General features: G+C 46.0%; 1 protein-coding gene across 1 annotated transcript in view; it reads left to right on the top strand.

The window, feature by feature from the left end:
• The window catches only part of n4bp2 (NEDD4 binding protein 2), a 74,475-nt gene that overhangs the window by 13,256 nt on the left and 40,545 nt on the right, over nucleotides 1–20,674 (top strand). The window contains exons 2-3 of the mRNA XM_033027411.1: nucleotides 4,166–5,672; nucleotides 19,300–19,424. Coding sequence (XP_032883302.1) covers nucleotides 4,166–5,672; nucleotides 19,300–19,424 — 1,632 coding nt within the window. The remainder of the gene's footprint in view (nucleotides 1–4,165; nucleotides 5,673–19,299; nucleotides 19,425–20,674) is intronic.

The following is a 20,674-nucleotide window of genomic DNA, read 5'->3' on the forward strand; positions in this document are numbered from 1 at the left end:
CAGTGTTCCTAACATTCCCTTAATATAATTTCATCGCAAATTCTAATTTATTTCTCAAGTTTCCGTATGTCATTGAAGGAAGCCATTTAGTTCATCGAGTCTATGCTGACTCACAGAGCTATCTCATTCCCCCACTTATTTCCATTAATCTATTCTCTTTCATTTCATTCTAATGCAGTTGGAGATAAACAGAACATAATAGATTTTTTTTAAAACAGTATAGCACAAGATGTTTAAGAAGGAACTGCAGATGCTTCAAAATCGAAGGTAGACAAAAGTGCTGGAGTAACTCAGCGGGTGCAGCAGCATCTATGGAGCGAAGAAATAGGCAATGTTTCGGGCCAAAACCCTTGTTCAGATTGATGTAGGGATGGGGGGGTGGGGAGAAGAAAGGAGAAAGGAAGAGGAGGAGCCCGAGGGCTGAGGGAGAGCTGAGAAGGGGAGGGGACAGCAAGGGCTACCGGAAATTGGAGAGGGCACTGTTTATGCCGCTAGGGTGCAAACTGCCCAAGATGCAACCGCTGCTCCTCCAATTTCCGGTGGTGCTCACTCTGACCATGGAGGAGGCCCAGGACAGAAAGGTCGGATTCGGAATGGGAGGGGGGGTTGAAGTGCTGAGCAACAGGGAGATCAGGTTGCAGACCGAGCGGAAGTGTTCGGTGAAACGATCGCCAAGCCTACGCTTGGTCTCACCGATGTTGATCAGCTGACGTCTAGAGCAGCGGTTGCAATAGATGAGGTTGGAGAAGTTGCAGGTGAACTTCTGTCGCACTTGGAACAACTGCTTGGGTCCTTGAATGGAGTCGAGGGGGGAGGTAAAGCGACAAGTGTAGCATCTCTTGTGGTTGCAAGGGAAAGTGCCCGGGGAGGGGTGGTGCAGGAGGGAAGGGAAGAATTGACCAGGGAGTTACGGAGGGAGCGGTCTTTGCGGAAAGCAGACGGGGGGAGATGGGAAGATGTTGCGAGTGGTGGGGTCACGTTGGAGGTGGCGAAAATGACGGAGGACTATTTGTTGTATGTGACAGCTAGTGGGGTGAAAGGTGAGGACTAGGGAGACTCTGCCCTTGTTACAATTGGGGGAATGGGGAGTGAGAGCAGTGTTACAGGGTATGGAAGAGACCCTGGTGAGAGCCTCATCTATAGTAGGGGAGGGGAACCCCCGTTCCCTGAAGAATGAGGACATTTTCGATGCCCTGGTGTGGAACACCTCATCATTGGAGCAGATGCGGCGTATGTTCAAGACACCTCAGACAATCTCCGCCGTCTCCGGGCATTCCGTTCTCTAGGCCCCCATCCCCTCATCTTCACCATGGACGTCCAGTCACTCTACACCTCCATCCCTCACCAGGAGAGTCTCAAAGCCCTCCTGTTCTTCCTCGACCGGAGAACCAACCATTCCCCGTCTACAGATACTCTCCTCCGCCTAGCGGAGCTGGTCCTTATCCTTAATAACTTCGTTTGACTCCTCCCATTTCCTCCAAATACAAGGCGTAGCTATGGGCATGCGCATGGGCCAGCTATGCCTGCCTCTTTGTAGGGTGCGTCGAACAATCCTTGTTCGAGACGTACCAGGGCCCCATCCCTGACCTCTACCTCCGCTACATCGACGATTGCATTGGTACTACCTCCTGCACCCACACACAACTGACTGACTTAATCCGCTTCACCGCTAACTTCCATCGAGCACTCAAATACACCTGGACCATTTCAGACACTTCCCTACCATTTCTTGACCTCACTATCTCCATCGCAGGTGATAGACCGCTGACCGACATCCACTATAATCCCACTGACTCCCATGGCTATCTACACTACACTTCTTCCCACCCTGCTTCCTGTAAGGACTCCATCCCCCACTCCCAATTCCTCCGTCTACGCAGCATCTGCTCCCAGGATGAGGTGTTCCACATCAGGGCATCGGAAATGTCCTCATTCTTCAGGGAACGGGGGTTCTCCTCCCCTGCTATAGATGAGGCTCTCACCAGGGTCTCTTCAATACCCCATAACACTGCGCTCTCTCTCCCCATCCCCCCCCCCCCCCCCACTCGTAACAAGGGCAGAGTCCCCCGGTCCTCACCTTTCACCCCACTAGCCGTCACATACAACAAATAGTCCTCCGTCATTTTCACCACCTCCAACGTGACCCCACCACTCGCCACATCTTCCCATCTCCCCTCCTGTCTGCTTTCCGCAAAGATCGCTCCCTCCATAACTCCCTGGTCAATTCTTCCCTTCCCTCCCGCACCACCCCCTCCCCGGGCACTTTCCCTTGCAACCGCAAGAGATGCTACACTTGTCGATTTACCTCCCCCCTCGACTCCATTCAAGGACCCAAGCAGTCGTTCCAGGTGCGACAGAGGTTCACCTGCATCTCCTCCAACCTCATCTATTGCATCCGCTGCTCTAGATGTCAGCTGATCTACATCGGTGAGACCAAGCGTAGGCTTGGCGATCGTTTCGCCGAACACCTCCGCTCGGTCCGCATTAACCAACCTGATCTCCCTGTTGCTCAGCACTTCAACTCTCCCTCCCATTCCGAATCTGACCTTTCTGTCCTGGGCCTCCTCCATGGCCAGAGTGAGCACCACCGGAAATTGGAGGAGCAGCACCTCATATTCCGCTTGGGCAGTTTGCACCCTATTGGCATAAACATTGACTTCTTCAATTTTCGGTAGCCCTTGCTGTCTCCTCCCCTTCTCAGCTCTCCCTCAGCCCTCTGGCTCCTCCTCTTCCTTTCTCCTTTCTTCTCCCCCCCCCCCCCCCCCCCCCCCACCCAACATCAGTCTGAAGAAGGGTTTTGGCCTGAAATGTTGCCTATTTCCTTTGCTCCATAGATGCTACTGCACCTGCTGAGTTTCTCCAGCACTTTTATCTACCTAGTATAGCACAGGAACCTTGGCCCACAGTGTCTAAGCCAAACATGGCAAAATAAACTAATCTCATTTGCCTGCTTGTGATCCATATTACTCCATTCCCTGCATATCCATGTGCCTCTCTAAAAGCCTCTCAAACGGTACTATTGTATTGGACTCCATCACAACCCCGGGCAGTGCATTCCAGGCCCCCACGTCCCACACATCTTCTTTAAACTTTGCCCCTCTCACCTTAAGGCTAGGCCACCTAGTCTTTGACATTTCCACCTTTGAACAACATTTTTGACTGTCTCACTATCATTTTATATACTTCTGTCAGTTCTTCCCTCTGGCATTCCAGAGAAATCAATCCTAGATTGACCGGCCTTTTATTTTAGCTAATACCCCCTATTCTAGGTAGTAAACTTCTTCTGCACCTTCACCAGAGCCTCCACATCCCATGTAACCTAACCTTCCAAAGGACCCGACCATGCAGAACATTTTCAAATGCCTTGCTGAAGTCCATATAAACAGCAGCTATGGTCTTGCCCTCGTCAACCTTCTTGGTCACCTCATCAAAAAACTCAATCAAATTTGTGACAGAATCTCCATACAAAACCATGTTGACTATTCCTATCAGCCTCCCTCTATCCAAATGTTTATGGATCTTATCCCTCAGAATCCTCTCCAGTATCTTACCTATGCAGATTTTCGGCTCATTGGTCTATAATCCCCAGGCTTTTCCCAGCAGTCCTTAAACAGAGGCACAACATTAGCCACCCTCCATTCATCTGACAACTCACCCATGTCTAACGATGATTCAGAATTCTCAATCAGGGTCCCTCCTTTTTTTCCTAGCTCCCCACAGTGTCTGATCAGGCCCGGGAGATTTATCTATCTTCATACACCTCAGGACATCCAGCATCTGCTCAGTCATAATACGGACCATTCTCAAGACATTTCAATTTCCTGTCCCAAGTTCCCCAGTTTTTGTGTCTTTCTCCACATTAAAGACAGGAGAAATATTCCCTGGAGACCTTGCTCATCCCCTGCGGCACCTTGCATAGACGACTACTTCGATTTCTATGGGGCCGTATTATCTCTCTAGTTACCCCCTTAATATACTTGTAAAATATCTTTGTTAATAAGCTAGTCTGCAATGCATGCTGCAATTGGTCCCACTCAATAAAATCTGGGCCAACGTCAACAGACCAACCCAGTGATATAAATGTTATGTTATCTTGTAAAGCAGTTGCAGAAAATTTCCTGATATGATTGTCCTCAACATGAATATTTGTTTTCTTTTTGTCCAGCTGATGATGCAATGGATTCTTTGCTGGTACTGTCTGATGCTGCTAAAGGAGTGTCATCATCTAGCTCTTCTGGATTTGAATGTGTGGCAGCTCCCCTAAGTGATCAAGTTAATGGCGATGAGGTAGTCACAGAAGACTATGGACGTAATTCAATTGCTGCTTCTGAAAGTATTGGAGTATCTGGATGGGATGAACGATTGGATTCCTCAATTGAAAAAGAACTGGAGAAATATTGCATGAATACATATTATGAACAAAGCATGTCATTTCCACAGTTTCAGCCATTTATGAACCGATATAACTCTCCCATTAACCAGTTTCCCAGTCACTATGTTGGTAACCAATTACCTCAGCTAACACAGGCAAATTTAAACTTTGCTTTGAACAATGTGTCCCATCAGCAGCAAACAGATCCAAATGATGGCGAACCACGTGGGCACTTGTCTTGTACATTGGATTCAAAAAATTGTGAAGAACATTTGAGCCATCATTTTGATAGCGAAACCAACATAGAGAAAAGATCAGAAGATCAATCGGAACTTAACAAGTTCTCTTCCGAAGCTATTGAAAGGGCCGACCGCAAGAATACCCCCCTTGAGCATGCAACTGGGAGGGTTGCATTTCCGACTAATATAAGAGCAGATGGTACAGATGAATGGGCAAGTCAAAGTGAAAGTCATAGTCTGTCAGCAGCCATTTCTATGAATCTTGGTGCAATTGGCTCCAAGAAGTATAGTGGCTCAGAGCATTTTGGTCCAAAGTATGATGAGCTTCCAAATGCAGTGAACCACCAAGCTGAATATTTGAAAAACAGTGACATTTCCGATGAAGCAGTAAGAAGATTTTCTGGTGCTGATACAAATGAATTATGGTTTGGATCAAAAAAAGAGAGATCACCAGAAAACTACAAATTATTTGGAGAATGTCAAGTATTTGAAGGAACAAATGAATTGCTACGAAAAAACAGTTCTCTCGCAAAGAAGTCCTTAGCAAATAAAGAGAATGTTTCAAAACATATGCAACAAAATACAACATGTTTTCCTTATTGGTTTGATGTCGGGAAAGACTGCAGTGGTGAAAAGCTCCCACAATTAACAAACAGTAAGGAAACAAGTTATCCTCAGTATTCGAGCAGTGTACATTTTACAAATACTCCAACCGTGTCTTCAGTCTCATGGAATCCGTGGGCTCCTGAGTTCCAGCCAATGAACATGGCAAAAACCTTTATCACACCTGTGGCAATGAGTCCTGTGAAACCAAGGTCAGCTGATGCTTCAACATGGAGACGTGCTGGAGCTTTATCCAGTCCTGATCCAATTCATTCAGTTGCAAGTCCTTGTTCCAATACTTTGCCGTCAAAACCATGTTTAACTCCATATGGCGTACCACAGCTGCAGACTTATGAGCATCAGTTTCCACAGCTTGCGCACAGAAAGACATTGGTTACGCCTAAGCTGTTGTTTTTGATGAGGGGTCTGCCTGGATCAGGAAAGAGCACGCTAGCCAGGTATGACATATTTTTATTGTATATAATTAGGAGACCAAATGAAGATGTTTGATTTTTATTTATTACAGCATCATTCTTAGATCGCTGGATGTCAGTATTGGTTCAATCATAGAACACTCAATTTGGAGTTAAGTGACTCTGGTCCAGTCCAATTCCAGACGCTCGCATATAATCTAGGCTTTCTTTGGTGTGGTTTTCAGCAAATGCAGAACAATCGGAAATGTTGTCTTTCAGATGACAAAATACACTGATTTCTTGCATCCCTGTACCAATGGATCACAGGGCATCATGAGAAAACTTCGATGTTTTGGTATCCTGACCATCATTAATCTATGACAACAGATTAATAGGTTACTTATCTCATGGTCTACCGAACGGTTATGAATCATATTGAAATTTGGACTTTTGGTAGATGGAATTAATCCCGAGTGCAAAATGATGCATTTTGGGAAGTGAAATGGGGGAAGGACTAGGACATATACAATAAATGATAAGGCACTAAAGAATGTCAATGAACAGAGGGACCTTGGGACTTGTCGATAGTTCTCTGAAAATGGCAATATGGGTAGATAAGGTGGTGAAAACGGCATATGACATGCTTGCCTCGAGGCATAGAGTATAAAAGTTGTAATATATGTTTCAACTTTGCAAAATGTTGCTTAGACGCCATTTGGAACACTGTTCAGTTCTTCTCGGAACTCTTTAAGAAAGATATGGCTCTGCTGGCGAGAATGCAGAGGGAATTTATTAAGTTACTAGACTAAGTGCAGACCCATTGGGTCTGCTCCCCCAACGCGATATTCCACCACTCACCCGTACACCCAACACAACCTGTTCCCCCAAAGCAATATTTCACCACTTGCGCATCGCCCCCAACTGCGCAGGCGTGGCTCATTTCCCCTCATACCCTAGCACTCCCTCCCCCTCTTCACCCTCCCTCTTCTTTCCCCTCTCATCCAGCCCTCCCTGATACCTCCCTCTCCTTTCCCTTACCCTCAGTCACTCCCACCCTTCATAACTCCTCTCCCCACCCTACCCCCCTCCTATCCCTCTATCCCCCACTCCTCACCTCCGCCTATCCCTGCCCCACTATCCCTCCTGACCTCCCCCACTGCCCTCCTCTCCCTCTATTCCTCCTCCCCCACTCTCCCTCCTTATCTCCCCTCACTCTCTCTCTCCTCACCTCCCCAGGATCTTTCTGGTGGGATTGGAGTCTGGTAGTCTTGCATGTACATAGGGTTTGAGGAAAATTGGGAGCCAATGGGGCTCGATGCAGAGGGACATGGTTGCGGGAAGGGACCATTTACCTGAGGATTTGAATGATGGCCAGATGCAGGAAAAGGCCTCTGTGCCTTGGAAATCGTGAAAGAGGAAGGTGAGAGTTTGTAGCCTATGCCTTGGATGGCAAAATCAATTGTGCAGAAGCTAGTGAATGGGAGATGTATCAGGAGGCCAGGAAGTGAGCCTTGGGATTTCAGGACATCCCTGCACAGTGTGCCGCAAGTAAGACGATTCAGGCCAAGGCCTTGAGGTACGGAGGAATAGATTAATTGGTGGATCTGATGGATCAGAAGATTAAGACCTGTGCTTCAGGAGGTCATAGATTTGGGGTTTCAGTAGATTGGAAAGATAAAACCTGGATCTGAATGGGTCATGGAGTTTGCTGGGTCTGGAGATAAGGGCTTGAACAAAATGCTAGTGATGGTGAATGCAAGACAATATAATGTGTAGGAAGGAACTGCAGATGTTGGTTTAAACCATTAAGGCCCTTCTTCAGACTCGACCTGAAACGTCACCTATTCCTTTTCTCCAGAGATGATGTCTGAGCCGCTGAGTTATCCAGTTTTTGTGTCTATCTTCACTCTATATAATGTGTTAGATGAGGAGGCATCCTGAGGGCTGAAGTTTCAGTTATTGCTTGACTGCTGAATTAGATTAACACTATTCTGGGAGGATCGCATTGTCGTGAGGGTGCCCAACAGTTGATGCTCTTTGAAAACTTGGTCCTCACGGTGATATTGGGGTTGGGGGTGGGGGTGTCCCTTGCACTTGATGCAAAAATCATTTCTAGGATTCAAGCGTCATAGAATGACCAGTAAGAAATCTTGTCGTAATTTCCGAAAGCATTATTTATAAAATAAAAAGAGTCAGCAAGATAATAGAACATGGCACAAGAACAATGTTTGTGCCGAACATGAGCCAAGACACTCTCCTCTTTGCCTACTCATAATCTATATACCTCCATTTCCTGCATATCCATATGCCTATCTAAAAGTGTCTTAACTGCCACTATCTTATCTCACTCACCCACCATCTCCAGCAATGTGTTTCAGGCACATGCCGCCCTCTGTGCATATAAAAATACTTGCCTTGCTCATCTCCTTTAAACTTTGTCCCTCTCACCTTAAAGCTATCCCCTCAACTATTTTCCCATCCTGGGAAAAGGGTTCTGACTGTCTACCCTTTGATGCCTCTTATCTATCTATATTACTAAAAGTCTGTTCTTGACCGGTTTTGGCCATCTGTGCTGCGATTTCCGAGAGAACGCCGCCACCTATGGCCGTCATTTTTGGCCACCTTGCTCAGAGCCCCCCTCCGCCGCATGTGTGCCGAGGATTTTTCCCGTCGATGAAAAATGACAGAGATATTAATGATTTTACAAAATTCCCCATTCTCTCTGCTGCCCCTGCTGGCGGCGGGGGGGGGGGGGAGGGACTATAAAACCAGGAAGTGGTGTGCCTCAATCAGTGTCTGCAAGCTGGAGGAAGGCAGAGGGTCACGTTTCTCTGAGCTGTGAATAACACTGAACACATGTCTACTCAAATGTAAGTGTCCTTAGTGGTTCTAAAACGCTTGCAGAATGTGTCTATTGGTTCTAAAATGTTTGCAAAAAGTGTTTATTGGTTCTAAAATGTTTGCAAAAAGTGTCTCTTTTGGTTCTACAATGCTTGCAGAATGTGTCTTTTTTGGTTCTAAAATGTTTTTTTTTAGGTTTTCCTCCCCTCTCCTCTCCCCCCCCCTCTCCTCTCCCCCCCCTCTCCTCTCCCCCCCCCTCTCCTCTCCCCCCCTCTCCTCTCCCCCCCTCTCCTCTCCCCCCCCCTCTCCTCTCCCCCCCCTCTCCTCTTCCCCCCCTCTCCTCTCCCTCCCTCCTCTCCACTCCCCCCCTCCTCTCCACTCCCCCCCTCCTCTCCACTCCCCCCCTCTCCACTCCCCCCCTCTCCACTCCCCCCCTCTCCTCTCCCCCCCTCTCCTCTCACCCCCTCTCCACTCCCCCCTCTCCTCTCTCCCCCCTCTCCTCTCCCCCCCTCTCCTCTCCCCCTCTCCTCTCCCCCCTCTCCTCTCCCCCCTCTCCTCTCCCCCCTCTCCTCTCCCCCCTCTCCTCTCCCCCCTCTCCTCTCCCCCCTCTCCTCCCCCTCTCTCCTCCCCCCCCCCCCCCCCCTCCCCTCCCCCCTTCTCCTCTCCCCCCCTCTCCTCTCCCCCCCTCTCCTCTCCCCCCTCCTCCCCCCCTCCTCTCCCCTTCCCCCCTCCTCTCCACTCCCCCCCTCTCCCTCCCCTCTCCCTCCCCCCCTCTCCTCTCCCCCCCCTCCTCTCCCCCCTCTCCTCTCCCCCCCCTCTCTCCCCCCTCATCTCCTCTCCCCCCCTCTCCTCGCCCCCCCTCTCCTCTCCCCCCCTCTCCTCCCCCCTTCCTCTCCCCCCTCCTCTCCCCCCCCCCCTCCTCCCCCCCCCCTCCTCGTCTCCCCCCCCTCCTCTCCCCCGCCCTCCTCTCCCCCCCCTCCTCCTCTCCCCCCCCCTCCCCCTCCCCCCCTCCCCCCCCCCCCCCTCCTCTCCCCACCCTCTCCCTTCCCCCCCCTCCTCTCCCCCTCCCCCTCCTCTTCCCCCCCCTCCTCTTTCCCCCCTCCTCTTCCCCCCTTCCTCTCCCCCCCTCCTCCTTTTCCCCCCTCCCTCTTTCCCCCCCTCCCTCTTCCCCCCCCTCTCCTCTTCCCCCCCCCTCCTCTTCTCCCCTTATCCCCCCCCTCCTCTTCCCCCCCCCGCTCCCCCCTTCCCCCCCTCTCCCCCTCCTTCCCCTTCCCCCCTCTCCTGTCCCCCGTCCCTTCTCCCCAGCCCCCCCCCCCTCCCCTTCCCCCCCTCCCTCTTCCCCCCCTTCTCACCCTTCCCCCTCCCCTTCCCCTCTCCCCTTCCCCCGCTCCTCCCCTTCCTTTCCCTCCCCCCCCTCTCCCTTCCCCCCTCTCCCTTCCCCCCCTCTCCCTCCCCCCTCTCTCCCCTTCCCCCCCTCTCCCCTTCCCCCCCCTCTCGCCTTCCCCCCCTCTCCCCTTCCCCCCCCCCCCCTTCCTCCCCTCTCCCCTCCCCCCCTCCTCCCCTCCCCCCTCTCTTCTGCCTCTCCCCCCCCTCTTCCTTCCCCCTCTCCCCCTCCCGCCTCTCTTCCCTTCCCCCCCCCTCCCCCTCCCCCCCTCTCCCCCTCCCCCCCTTCCCCCCCCCTCTCTCCCCTTCCCCCCCCTCTCCCCCTTCCCCCCTCTCCCCCTTCCCCCCCTCTCCCCCTTCCCCCCCTCTCCCCCTTCCCCCCTTCTCCCCCTTCCCCCGTGTGCGAGGGGGGAGGGGGGATAGTTAGTGTGTGTGACACTGCATGCCGCCTCCCCCCCCCACAACTGCACGTTGGGGGAACAGACCCAACGGGTCTGCACTTGGTCTAGTAATTTTATATACTTCTATCAGGCCTCCTCACACCCTCCGGAATTCCCAAGAAAACAATCTAAGTCTGTCCAACCTCTCCTTGTAGCTAATACCTCCTAATCAAAGCATCATTATGGTAAACCTCCTGTGCACCCTTTCCAAAGCCTCCACATCCTTCCTGTAATGAGACGACCAGAACTGCATGCATTACTCCACACAGCCAACCAAAGTACAAAAAGCTGCATCATGACTTCCTGCTTCTTATACTTAATAACCCGATCTATGAAAGCAAAAAATACTATACCACTTTACCACTCTATCTACTTGTGTTGCCACCTTCAGGGAGTTATGGATTTGAACCCTAAAATCTAAGACTCTGGGTGGCATGGTGGCGCAAAGGTAGAGTTGCTGCCTTACAGCACTTACAGCGCCAAGGACCTGGGTTCGATCCCGACTACGAGTGCTGTCTACGGATTTTTTACTAAATTTTCATTGCAAAATTTCCCCAGCCAATATCCTGCCCTCACCATTGACCTGAAATTTAACAGTGGAGTTATGAACGTTAAGGAGTTTTATGATGAGGCGAGTAGGTGGATATTTTATAATGTACTTATTTTCTGTCTCCAAATAATCAAACAATCTGTTTGATCAATTCTCCATCCTAAGCAAACAATCATGTAAGACTGGTAAACTATGATTGCAGTATGCACCATCTACAAAATAAAATGAAGCAACTCACATATTTGACAGCACCTTCAAAGTTCACAATGTACAACCTAGCATTATTGGAGGTGGTAGGAAGGTGCTGTTTTTAAAAGTGTTCTGATGATCATAATCTTGGTATGCAAACCTTATTAAAAATCATTTTTATATTCCCAGGTGTATGGCCTTCTGATTCAGCTTTGACATGAACTAAGCAATTGCCATATTTCTATGTAGTTGAAGGTGCAAGGAAAGTTCAGTGTTAAATGTGAGCAGTCTGTGGTGTAAGCAATGAGACTGCAGAGTACCGTCGGACTAGCCTGACAAAAAATATATTTTCAATGGCATGGTTTCAGGGAAAACAAGTAAAAGCAGTAATGATTACTATTTTGCAGATAAGGTGAAATTGAAAATCATGCTGGAAGGTTAAAAGCAGGCAATGCACCAATTCTGCCATCATTGGGGTGAGTTTCATGCCAGAGGTGTAGTTCTGGTGCTATTGAAAAAGTTGGGGGATAGGAGAACCAAAATTATTTGAGGTCTGTTCTACTGCAGGTTAAAATCATTTAATTTCCATAGTGCTATTTTTCAGGGTTAAAATTGCCCATTGCCATGGGATAGAGTGGTGCTAGAGGGCTTTTGCCTTCTTGAGAGCTTTTGTGTCTGGGAATTAAACAATGTTCTTGCCAACTACTCCCATAACATATGAATTATTATAAAAATTAAATTTACGGAATCTTTGAAGTTAATGGAAGAAATGGACAGCAAAACTTTTACTATGTTGCACTTTTTTGGCCATTGACTTCATTAAAAGCCCTTCATTTCATCAAATATCTTTCCAATACAGTAGAGGAAATGAATACTAAAATTAATTGTCTTTCAAGATGAAAATCAGATTATGTAGAACACTGCTCAGCATTTTTACAATTGAGGGCATTTACTAATTCTGGAGAAAATGCTGGAGACAATTCTGGAGCTCAAAAATAAGAAAAGTGTAATCACTCTAATGGGACTCTAATAGGCCTCTCAATAGGCAGCGAGAGACAGAGGAACATATGTTGGCAGATTATGGAAAGATGTAAAAGTAACAGGGTTGTTATAGTGGGTGAGTTTAACTTCCCCAATATTGACTGGGACCGCCTTAGTGCAAAAGGCTTAGGCGGGGCAAAATTTGTTAGGTGTATTCAAGAGGGTTTCTTAAAAAGTATGTAAGTAGTTCACCTTGGGGAAGGTCCATACTGGACCTTGTGTTGGGAAACTAGTCCGGCCATGTGGCTGGTGTTTCAATGGAAAAGCATTTTGAGAATAATTATTACAATCCCATAGGTTTTAAGATGGTTATGAATGAGGATAAGTCTGGAACTTCGGAAATTACTAAATTAGGGTAAGGCAGAATGTAACATTATTAGGCAGGAGTAAATTGGGAACAGCTCTTATTGGGTATGTCCACATCAGACATGCCAGCTGATCAGAGTTCGGGACTGCCATTTTGCAATAAGGAGGATGGATAAATATAGCATGGTAAGTGAGCCTTGTGTGACCAGAGAATTCAAAAATGTGTCCAAAAGAAAAAGGAAACATATGTAGGTTTAGGAAACTGAAATCAACCTGGACTTTTGATGAACATAAAGCAAGCTGGAATTAATTCAAGCAGACAATCAGAAGGGCCAAAAGGGACCATGAAATGTCAAAATGGCAAATCAGATTTGAGAAAATCCCACGGCTTTTTATATGTACATTAAAAGCACGAGGATAACCAAGGAGAAAGTAGAACCAGTCTGATAAAACTAGGATAAACACAAAATGCTGGAGTAGCTCAGCGGGACAGGCAGTATCTCTGGAGAGAAGGAATGATAAAACTGGGAATTTGGTTTGAGTCCGAGGATGTGGGTGAGGTACTGAATTAGTACTTTGCATCAATATTCACCAAGGCGAAGGACATGGAAGATAGTGAGCTCAGTGAAGGGCAGGCTAGTAAGCTAGGACAATTTGAAATCAAGAAGTAGACCTCTTGAAGAGCATTAAAGTGGATAAATTCCAAGGGCCCTATGGGATTTATCCCAGGAATTGTGGGAGGTAAGAGAGGAGATTGAAGGGGCCTTTACAATGAGCAGTGAGCAGTTTTGGGCCCCATATCTGAGGAGGGATGTGCTGGCATTGAGAGGGTCCAGAGGAGGTTTACGAGAATGATTCCAGGGATGATTGGGTTATGATATGATGAACATTTGACGGCATTGGGCCTGTTCTCACAAGGATGAGAAGAAACCACATTGAAACTTATCAAATAATGAATGGCCCGGATAGATTGGATGGGGGAGGATGTTTCCATTAATGGGAGAGTCAAGGACCAGCGAGCACAATCTCAGGAAAAAATGATGTACCTTTAGAAAAGAGATGAGGAAAAATTTCTTTAGTCACAGGGTGGTGAATCTGTGGAATCTATTGCCACAGACAGCTGTGAAGACCAAGTCATTGGGGAGTTTTAAACCAGAGATTGACAGATTCTTGATTAGTAAGGATAGCAAATGTTGTGGGGAGAAAACAGGAGAATAGGGTTGAGAGGGAGATAGATCAGCCATAATTAAATGGAGGAGTAGACTCGATAGACCAAATGGCCTAATTCTGCTCCTATGACTTATGAAGTCATGAACCTATGGGATTCTGTTTCCTCTCTAGCGAGAGGTTCCGGAGGACTGGAGAGTACCCAATATCATTTGTTTAAGAAGGGAAGTACAGAAAATCCAGGAAATTAGAACCAGATGAAACTCACATTTGTGCCAAAAAGCCATTGGAGAGAATTTACTCGAGGAAGCGAATGGGTTAATTGGAGACAGTCTTTGAGCTGATCCAGAAGATTAAGACGCATGAGATCCATGGAGACTTGGTTGTTTGGATTCAAACTGGCACACTCATAAAAGATGGAGGATAGTTGTGGAAGGGTGTTGTTCTGACTGGATGTCTGTGACCATTGGTGTTCTGCAAGAATATGTGTTAGGGCCTCGTAATTATGATATAATTGTCTTGTACATAAGTGTTGATAGCTTGGTTAGTATGTTTGCAGACAACACCAAGGTTGGTGGAGTTGTGGACAGCGAGGAAGGCTGTGAAAGGATGCAGCAGGGTACAGATCAACTACAGAAATACACAAATAAATTGCAGGTGCAGTTTAATCCAAGCAAGTATGAGTTACTGCACTTTGGGAAGTTGAATGTAACGGGAAAATATACAATTAACAGCAAAGGGATCTTGGGGTCCAAATCCATAACTCCCTGAAAATGGCAACAGAGCTAGATAGTGTGGTAAAGAAGACTTTGCCTTCATTAGTCAAGCCTTTGAGTATAAGAGTCAGGAAGTCATGTTGTAGCATTATAAAATTTTAGTTAAGATCATAAGTGATAGGAGTAGAATTAGGCCATTCGGCCCATCAAGTCTACTCCGCCATTCAATCATGGCTGATCTATCTCTCCCTCCTAACCCCATTCTCCTGCCTTCTCCCCATAACCTCCGACACCTGTACTAATCAAGAATCTATCTATCTCTGGCTTAAATATATTATCCACTGACTTTGCCTCCACAGCCTTCTCTGGCAAAGAAATCCACAGATTCACCACCCTCTGACTAAAGAAATGTCTCCTAATTTCCTTCCTAAAAGAACGTCCTTTAATTCTGAGGCTATGACCTCTAGTCCTAGACTCTCCCACTAGTGGCAATATCCTCTCCACATCCACTCTACCCAAGCCTTTCACTATTCTGTACGTGTCAATGAGGTCCCCCCTCATTCATCTAAACTCCAGCAAATACAGGCCCACTGCCGTCAAACGCTCACCATATGTTAACCTATTCATTGCTAGGATCATTCTTGTAAACCTCCTCTCCAGAGCCAGCACATCCTTCCCCAGATATGATGCCCAAAATTGCTCACAATATTCCAAATGCAGCCTGACCAGCGCCTTATAGAGCCTCAGCATCACATCACTGTTTTTGTATATAAGCCTTCTCGAAATAAATGCTAGCATTGCATTTGCTTTCTTTACTACTGCTTCGACTTGCAGATGAACTTTTTGTGAATCCTGTACCAACACTCCCAAGTCCCTTTGCACCTCCAATTTCTGGATTCTCTCCCCATTTAGAAAATAATCTATTCCTTTATTCATACTACCAAAATGCATGACACCCCATAACCTGTACTAATCAAGAATCTATGTATTTGGATAGCAGTAGCAGGATCGGTCCGAGTCAGCATGGATTTACGAAGGGGAAATCATGCTTGACTAATCTTCTGGAATTTTTTGAGGATGTAACTAGGATAATGGACAAGGGAGAGCCAGTGGATATTGTGTACCTGGTCTTTCAGAAAGCATTTGATAAGGTCCCACAAAGGAGATTAGTGGGCAAAATTGGAGCACATGGTATTGGAGGTAGTGTGCTGACATGAATAGAAAATTGGTTGGCAGACAGGAAACACAGGGTGGGAATTAACAGGTCCCTTTCAGAATGGCAGGCAGTGACTAGTGGGGTACCGCAAGGATCGGTGCTAGGACCGCAGCTATTTACAATGTATATTAATTATTTGGATGAAGAAATTAAAAGTATCATTAGCAAAGTTGCAGATGACACAAAGCTGGGTGGCAATGTGAACTGTGAGGAGGATGCTATGAGGATGCAAGGTGACTTGGACAGGTTGGGTGAGTGGGCAGATGCATGGCAGATGAAGTTTAAGGTGGATAAATGTGAGGTTATCCACTTTGGTGGCAAAAACAGGAAGGCAGATTATTATCTAAATGGTGTCAAGTTGGGAAGTACAACAGGATCTGGGGGTCCTTGTTCATCAGTCACTGAAAGTAAGCATGCAGGTACAGCAGGCAGTGAAGAAAGCAAATGGCATGTTGGCCTTCATAACAAGAGGAGTTGAGTATGGGAGCAAAGAGGTCCTTCTGTATTTGTACAGGGCCTTGTACAGTATTGTGTGCAGTTTTGGTCTACAAACTGGAGGAAGGATATTCTTGCTGTTCAGGGAGTGCAGCGTAGGTTCACAAGGTTAATTTCCGGGATGGCGGGACTGTCATATCTTGATAGATTGGAGCGGCTGGGCTTGTATACTCTAGAATTTAGAAGGATAAGGGGATCTTATTGAAACATATAAGATTATTAAGGGTTTGGACACGCTAGAGGCAGGAGCCATAGTTTAAGAATAAGGGGTAAGCCATTTAGAACGGTGATGAGGAAAAACTTTTTCACACAGAGTTGAGAGTGTGGAATTCTCTGCCTCAGAGGGCAGTGGAGGCTGGTTCTCTGGATGCTTTCAAGAGAGAATTAGATAGAGCTCTTAAGGATAACGGAGTTAAGGGATATGGTGAGAAGGCAGGAACGGGGTGCTGATTGTGGATGATCAGCCATGATCATATTGAATGGCGGTGCTGATTCGAAGGGCCGAATGGCCTACATATTGTCTCTTGTCTATTATTGTCCACACTTTGCTCCACTATATTCCATCTGCCACTTCTCTGCCCAATCTCCCAACCTATCCAGGTCCTTCTGCAGGGTCCATGCTTTCTCTACACTACCTAGACCTCCACCTATTTTTGTATCATCCGCAAACTTGGTCACAAAGCCTTCAATTCTCTCATGCAAATCATTAATAAAAACGTGAAGAGCAGCGGCCCCAGCACCGAGCCCTGCAGAACTCTGCTAGCCTACCAGAAACCCCCCCCCCCCCCCTTTATTGCCACTCTTTGTCCTCTGCCATCCAGCCAACCTGATATCCATGCTAGTATCTGCCCTTTGATACCATGGGCATTGATCTTCCTTAGCAGCCTCCCATGTGGCACCTTTTCAAAGGCTTTCTGAAAATCTAGGTATACAACATCTACTGACTCTCCTTTGTCTGTCCTGCTATTTACTTGTTCAAAGAATTCCAGCAAATTTGTCAGGCAAGACCTCCCCTTCACAAAGCCATGCTGACTTCGGCCTATTTTATCGTAATCATCTAAGTACCCCGTAACCTCATCCTTTATAATGAACTCTAAAATCTTACCAACCACCGAAGTCAGACTAACCAGCCTATAGTTCCCGCTATTCTGCTTTGCTCCCTTCTTGTGGAGTGGGGTAATATTGGCAATTTTCCAATTATCTGGAACCACTCCTGACTCTAGTGATTCTTGAAATATCACTATCAATGCCTCCACAATCGCGAAAGCCACCTCTTTTCTGAACCCTAGGGTACAGTCCGTCTGGTCCAGGTGATGTATATACCTTCAGCTTCCCAAGCACCTTCTCCCTAGTAATAGCCACTCCACTAACTTCCATCCCCTGACTCTCTTGAATTTCATGCACATTGCTGGTGTCTTCCACAGTGAAGACTGATGCAAACAAGTTATTCAACTCCTCTGCCATTTCTTTATTCCCCTTTATCACTTCTCCTGCATTACTTTACAGTGGTCCATTGTCCACCCCTGCCTCTTTTGTACTATTTATATAACTCTTCATATAAAATCAATTTAGGAAAAACACGTGCAGGCAATCTCCAAAGAAAACATAAAAAATAAATATCAAAATCAATGGTACATCATTAGCCCAGGTTGAGGAGTTCACATATCTAGGAGGAAAGATATGTCAAACTGGATCCTGCTCCGAAGACGTAAAATTACGTATTGGGAAAGCTGTTGGGACTGTTCAAAACCTCCAAAGGATATGGAGCGCCAAAGTACTTGTGCTCTCAATACTGCTGTATGGAGCGAAAACATGGACACTAAAGAAGGAAGATGAAAACAGACTTTCAACATTTGAAATGATGTGCCTTCACAAAATAATAGGAGTGTCACGCCTCTGCAGGATCCAGAACACCACCATACGTACAACCCTTGGTATGGAATTAACCATTCTGGACAGAATTGCAACAAAAAGACTACGTTACTTCGGCCATATCCAGCTAATGCCGCCATCACGCTTTCCAAAAGTAGCATTTGAGGCATGTGTCCATGGAAACTGCCCAAGAGGAAGACCACCAAAAAGATGGACTGCTTACCTGAAAGCAGACTGCAGCAAAAAGAACATCCTCTCTCTGGTCAGAGCTAGCAGGCTAGCTAAGGACAGAAGAGAGTGGCAGGAAATCATGAAGCAGATGGCACCACTCAACCCTAAGTTGGAGTGAATGCCATAAATAGATAGATAAATATAACTGAAGAAACTCTTGCTAACCTCTTTCATATTATTAGCTACCTTAGCAACTTCATCTTTTCTTCCCGTATTGCCTTTTTAGTTACCTTCTGTTGCTCCTTAAAAGCTTCCCAGTCCTCTGGCTTCCCACTAATCTTTGCAATGTTTTATGCCTTCTCTTTTAGTTTTATACTGTCCTTGACTTTTCTTGTCTTGTCACCCACAGTCACCTCTTCCTCCCTCTAGAATCTTTCTTCCTCTTTGGAATGCACATTCCAACATAAAACATTTGGAGTACAGTGTGCAGTTTTGGTAGTCCCGTTACAGGAAGGGTGTGGAAGCTTTGGAGATGGTGCAGAATACACTTGCCAGAATGATGCCTTTCTTAGAGGGTATTCACTATCAGGAGAGGTTGGGCAAACATGGATTGTTTTCTCTGGAACACTGGAGATTGAGGGGCGATCCGATAGGTATATCAAATTATGAGAGGCATAGACAGGGTAGACTAATCCACCGTGGTGGAAATGTCAAAGACTACAGGGCATAGTTTTAAGGTCAGAGGAGAAATGTTTAAAGGAGAATTTACACAGAGAGTGGTCGGTCGGTATTTGGTATATACTGCCAGGGGTGGTGGTTGAAGCAGATACAATTGTGGCTTTTAAGAAGCCTTTAGGGGGGCACATGGATGTGCAGGGAATGGAGGGATATGGATCATGTGCAGGCAGAGGAGATTAAGTAAACATCAAATCCAGCTGGACATTTTGGGCCGGAGGGCCTTTTATTGTCTACTGTTCTAGGATCTAAAGCAGTGCATTTCCGAGGGGAGAGAGAGATGTTCTGCTGTTAAACAGCTACTTGAGCAGTTTGGACTTAATATATTTGAACAACTCAGAAAAAAGATAGGTTAGACTGAACATTATTTTCAACTCAATGAAGGACTCTGGCTGTCGCCTATGCTAAAATTTACGTAGCTTCGGACGTAAACAAAAATAGTGCTACTTCATAACAAACACCCTTTTCTTCTAAAGCAACCTTATAAGAATTTAATTTTAGACAAAGTAATGTTGCATAAAACTAATATGCTTCTATTGCATTGGGACAGATTGCTTGTTCAACAGGGCCCTAATGGAATCATTTTAAGCACAGATGAATATTTTTATCAAAATGGGAACTACCAGTTTAATCCTAATCTAATTGGACAAGCTCATCAGTGGAACCAAAAGAGAGGTGAGTAATTCTTGGTTTTTATTGGCATTATTTCAATATTTTAGAGGATGATATTTATGACTGAAAATAGATACAACATGCTGGAGTAACTCAGTGGGTCGGGCAGCATCTCTGGAGAAAAGGAATAGGTGATGTTTCGGATCGAGACCCTTCAGTTAACCAGCATTTTGTGTCTATCTTTGGTATAAACCAGCATCTGCAGTTCCTTCCTACACAGATAACATTTATGATAATATACTTAACACTGATAGTTAATGGAGACCATTGTTGACATCATCTTAGATGTCAGATTTGCTAACATATTAACCTAAATGGGGAAGTATAGCAGTGTTATTAAGATGCGGATAGTCTTTGTGTTCTAGAAGTATAGAAGTACAGGTTGACATTTCTCATTTTCTTGTACCCAATAAAATAAAACTGAAAGGTTCTGGAACACCAATGTCTTTAAGCTTGTGTACCGTGCAAATGAACCGTGCTATGTTTCTATGTTTCTATATTTTCTTGCCCATTTTTTCAAAATATTGTTTTTCCTGTGCCTCTTCGATCCAGGTTTAAATCCTCTCTGGACTTGTAGATGACACTATATTTTTACTCCTTATTACTGTTTATAATACAATCTTCATTTGCATAAACCTGCAAAATCTGGGTGTCTTCATGCATCTAGGTTTTAAGGAATATTAGGATTACTTCTGATTTTCACCATCCTGCTCTCATCCTTTAAAACTCTTATTAAAACAATTAATCATAGTCTCCAAATATTTGCTTTCTTGGATCAGTCTGGAGTTTTTAAACTATTCTATGAAGTGTATTTGGGCATCTTTTTTGTGATTACTAAGAAAGTTATTCTGGAGACAATGTTGGGTTCCTGAAAACCGACCTAGTGAAACCATGGAATAGTTGAACTATAGAAACCAGGCAGTTCCCAAAATCCATCGTTGGTATGCGGTGAGGTGGTGAGAGTAGATTTGAGCACAGCACTAGGGAAATTGTGAAGGATTCGTGTCTCTGTTTGCAAACCAAAAACTATCAGAATACAGATGTTAGGTAAGTATAGTCTTGGCATTTCTATCATGCTTGGCATAGATTAAACATCAACCAGTGACACATGTTTTGATTCATGCAAGAAATGCTTACTTGGAGGAAGCTGTTGAATTGAAGGATCCACTTGCTCTAACAGAGAAGTAGGACAACAGCAGAAATGATAGCTAGTACACCCAAGTTTAATCTTAAGAAAAAAACCTCAATGATGC

This window comes from Amblyraja radiata, chromosome 1 (genome assembly GCF_010909765.2).
Source record: "Amblyraja radiata isolate CabotCenter1 chromosome 1, sAmbRad1.1.pri, whole genome shotgun sequence".
NCBI lineage: Eukaryota > Metazoa > Chordata > Chondrichthyes > Rajiformes > Rajidae > Amblyraja > Amblyraja radiata.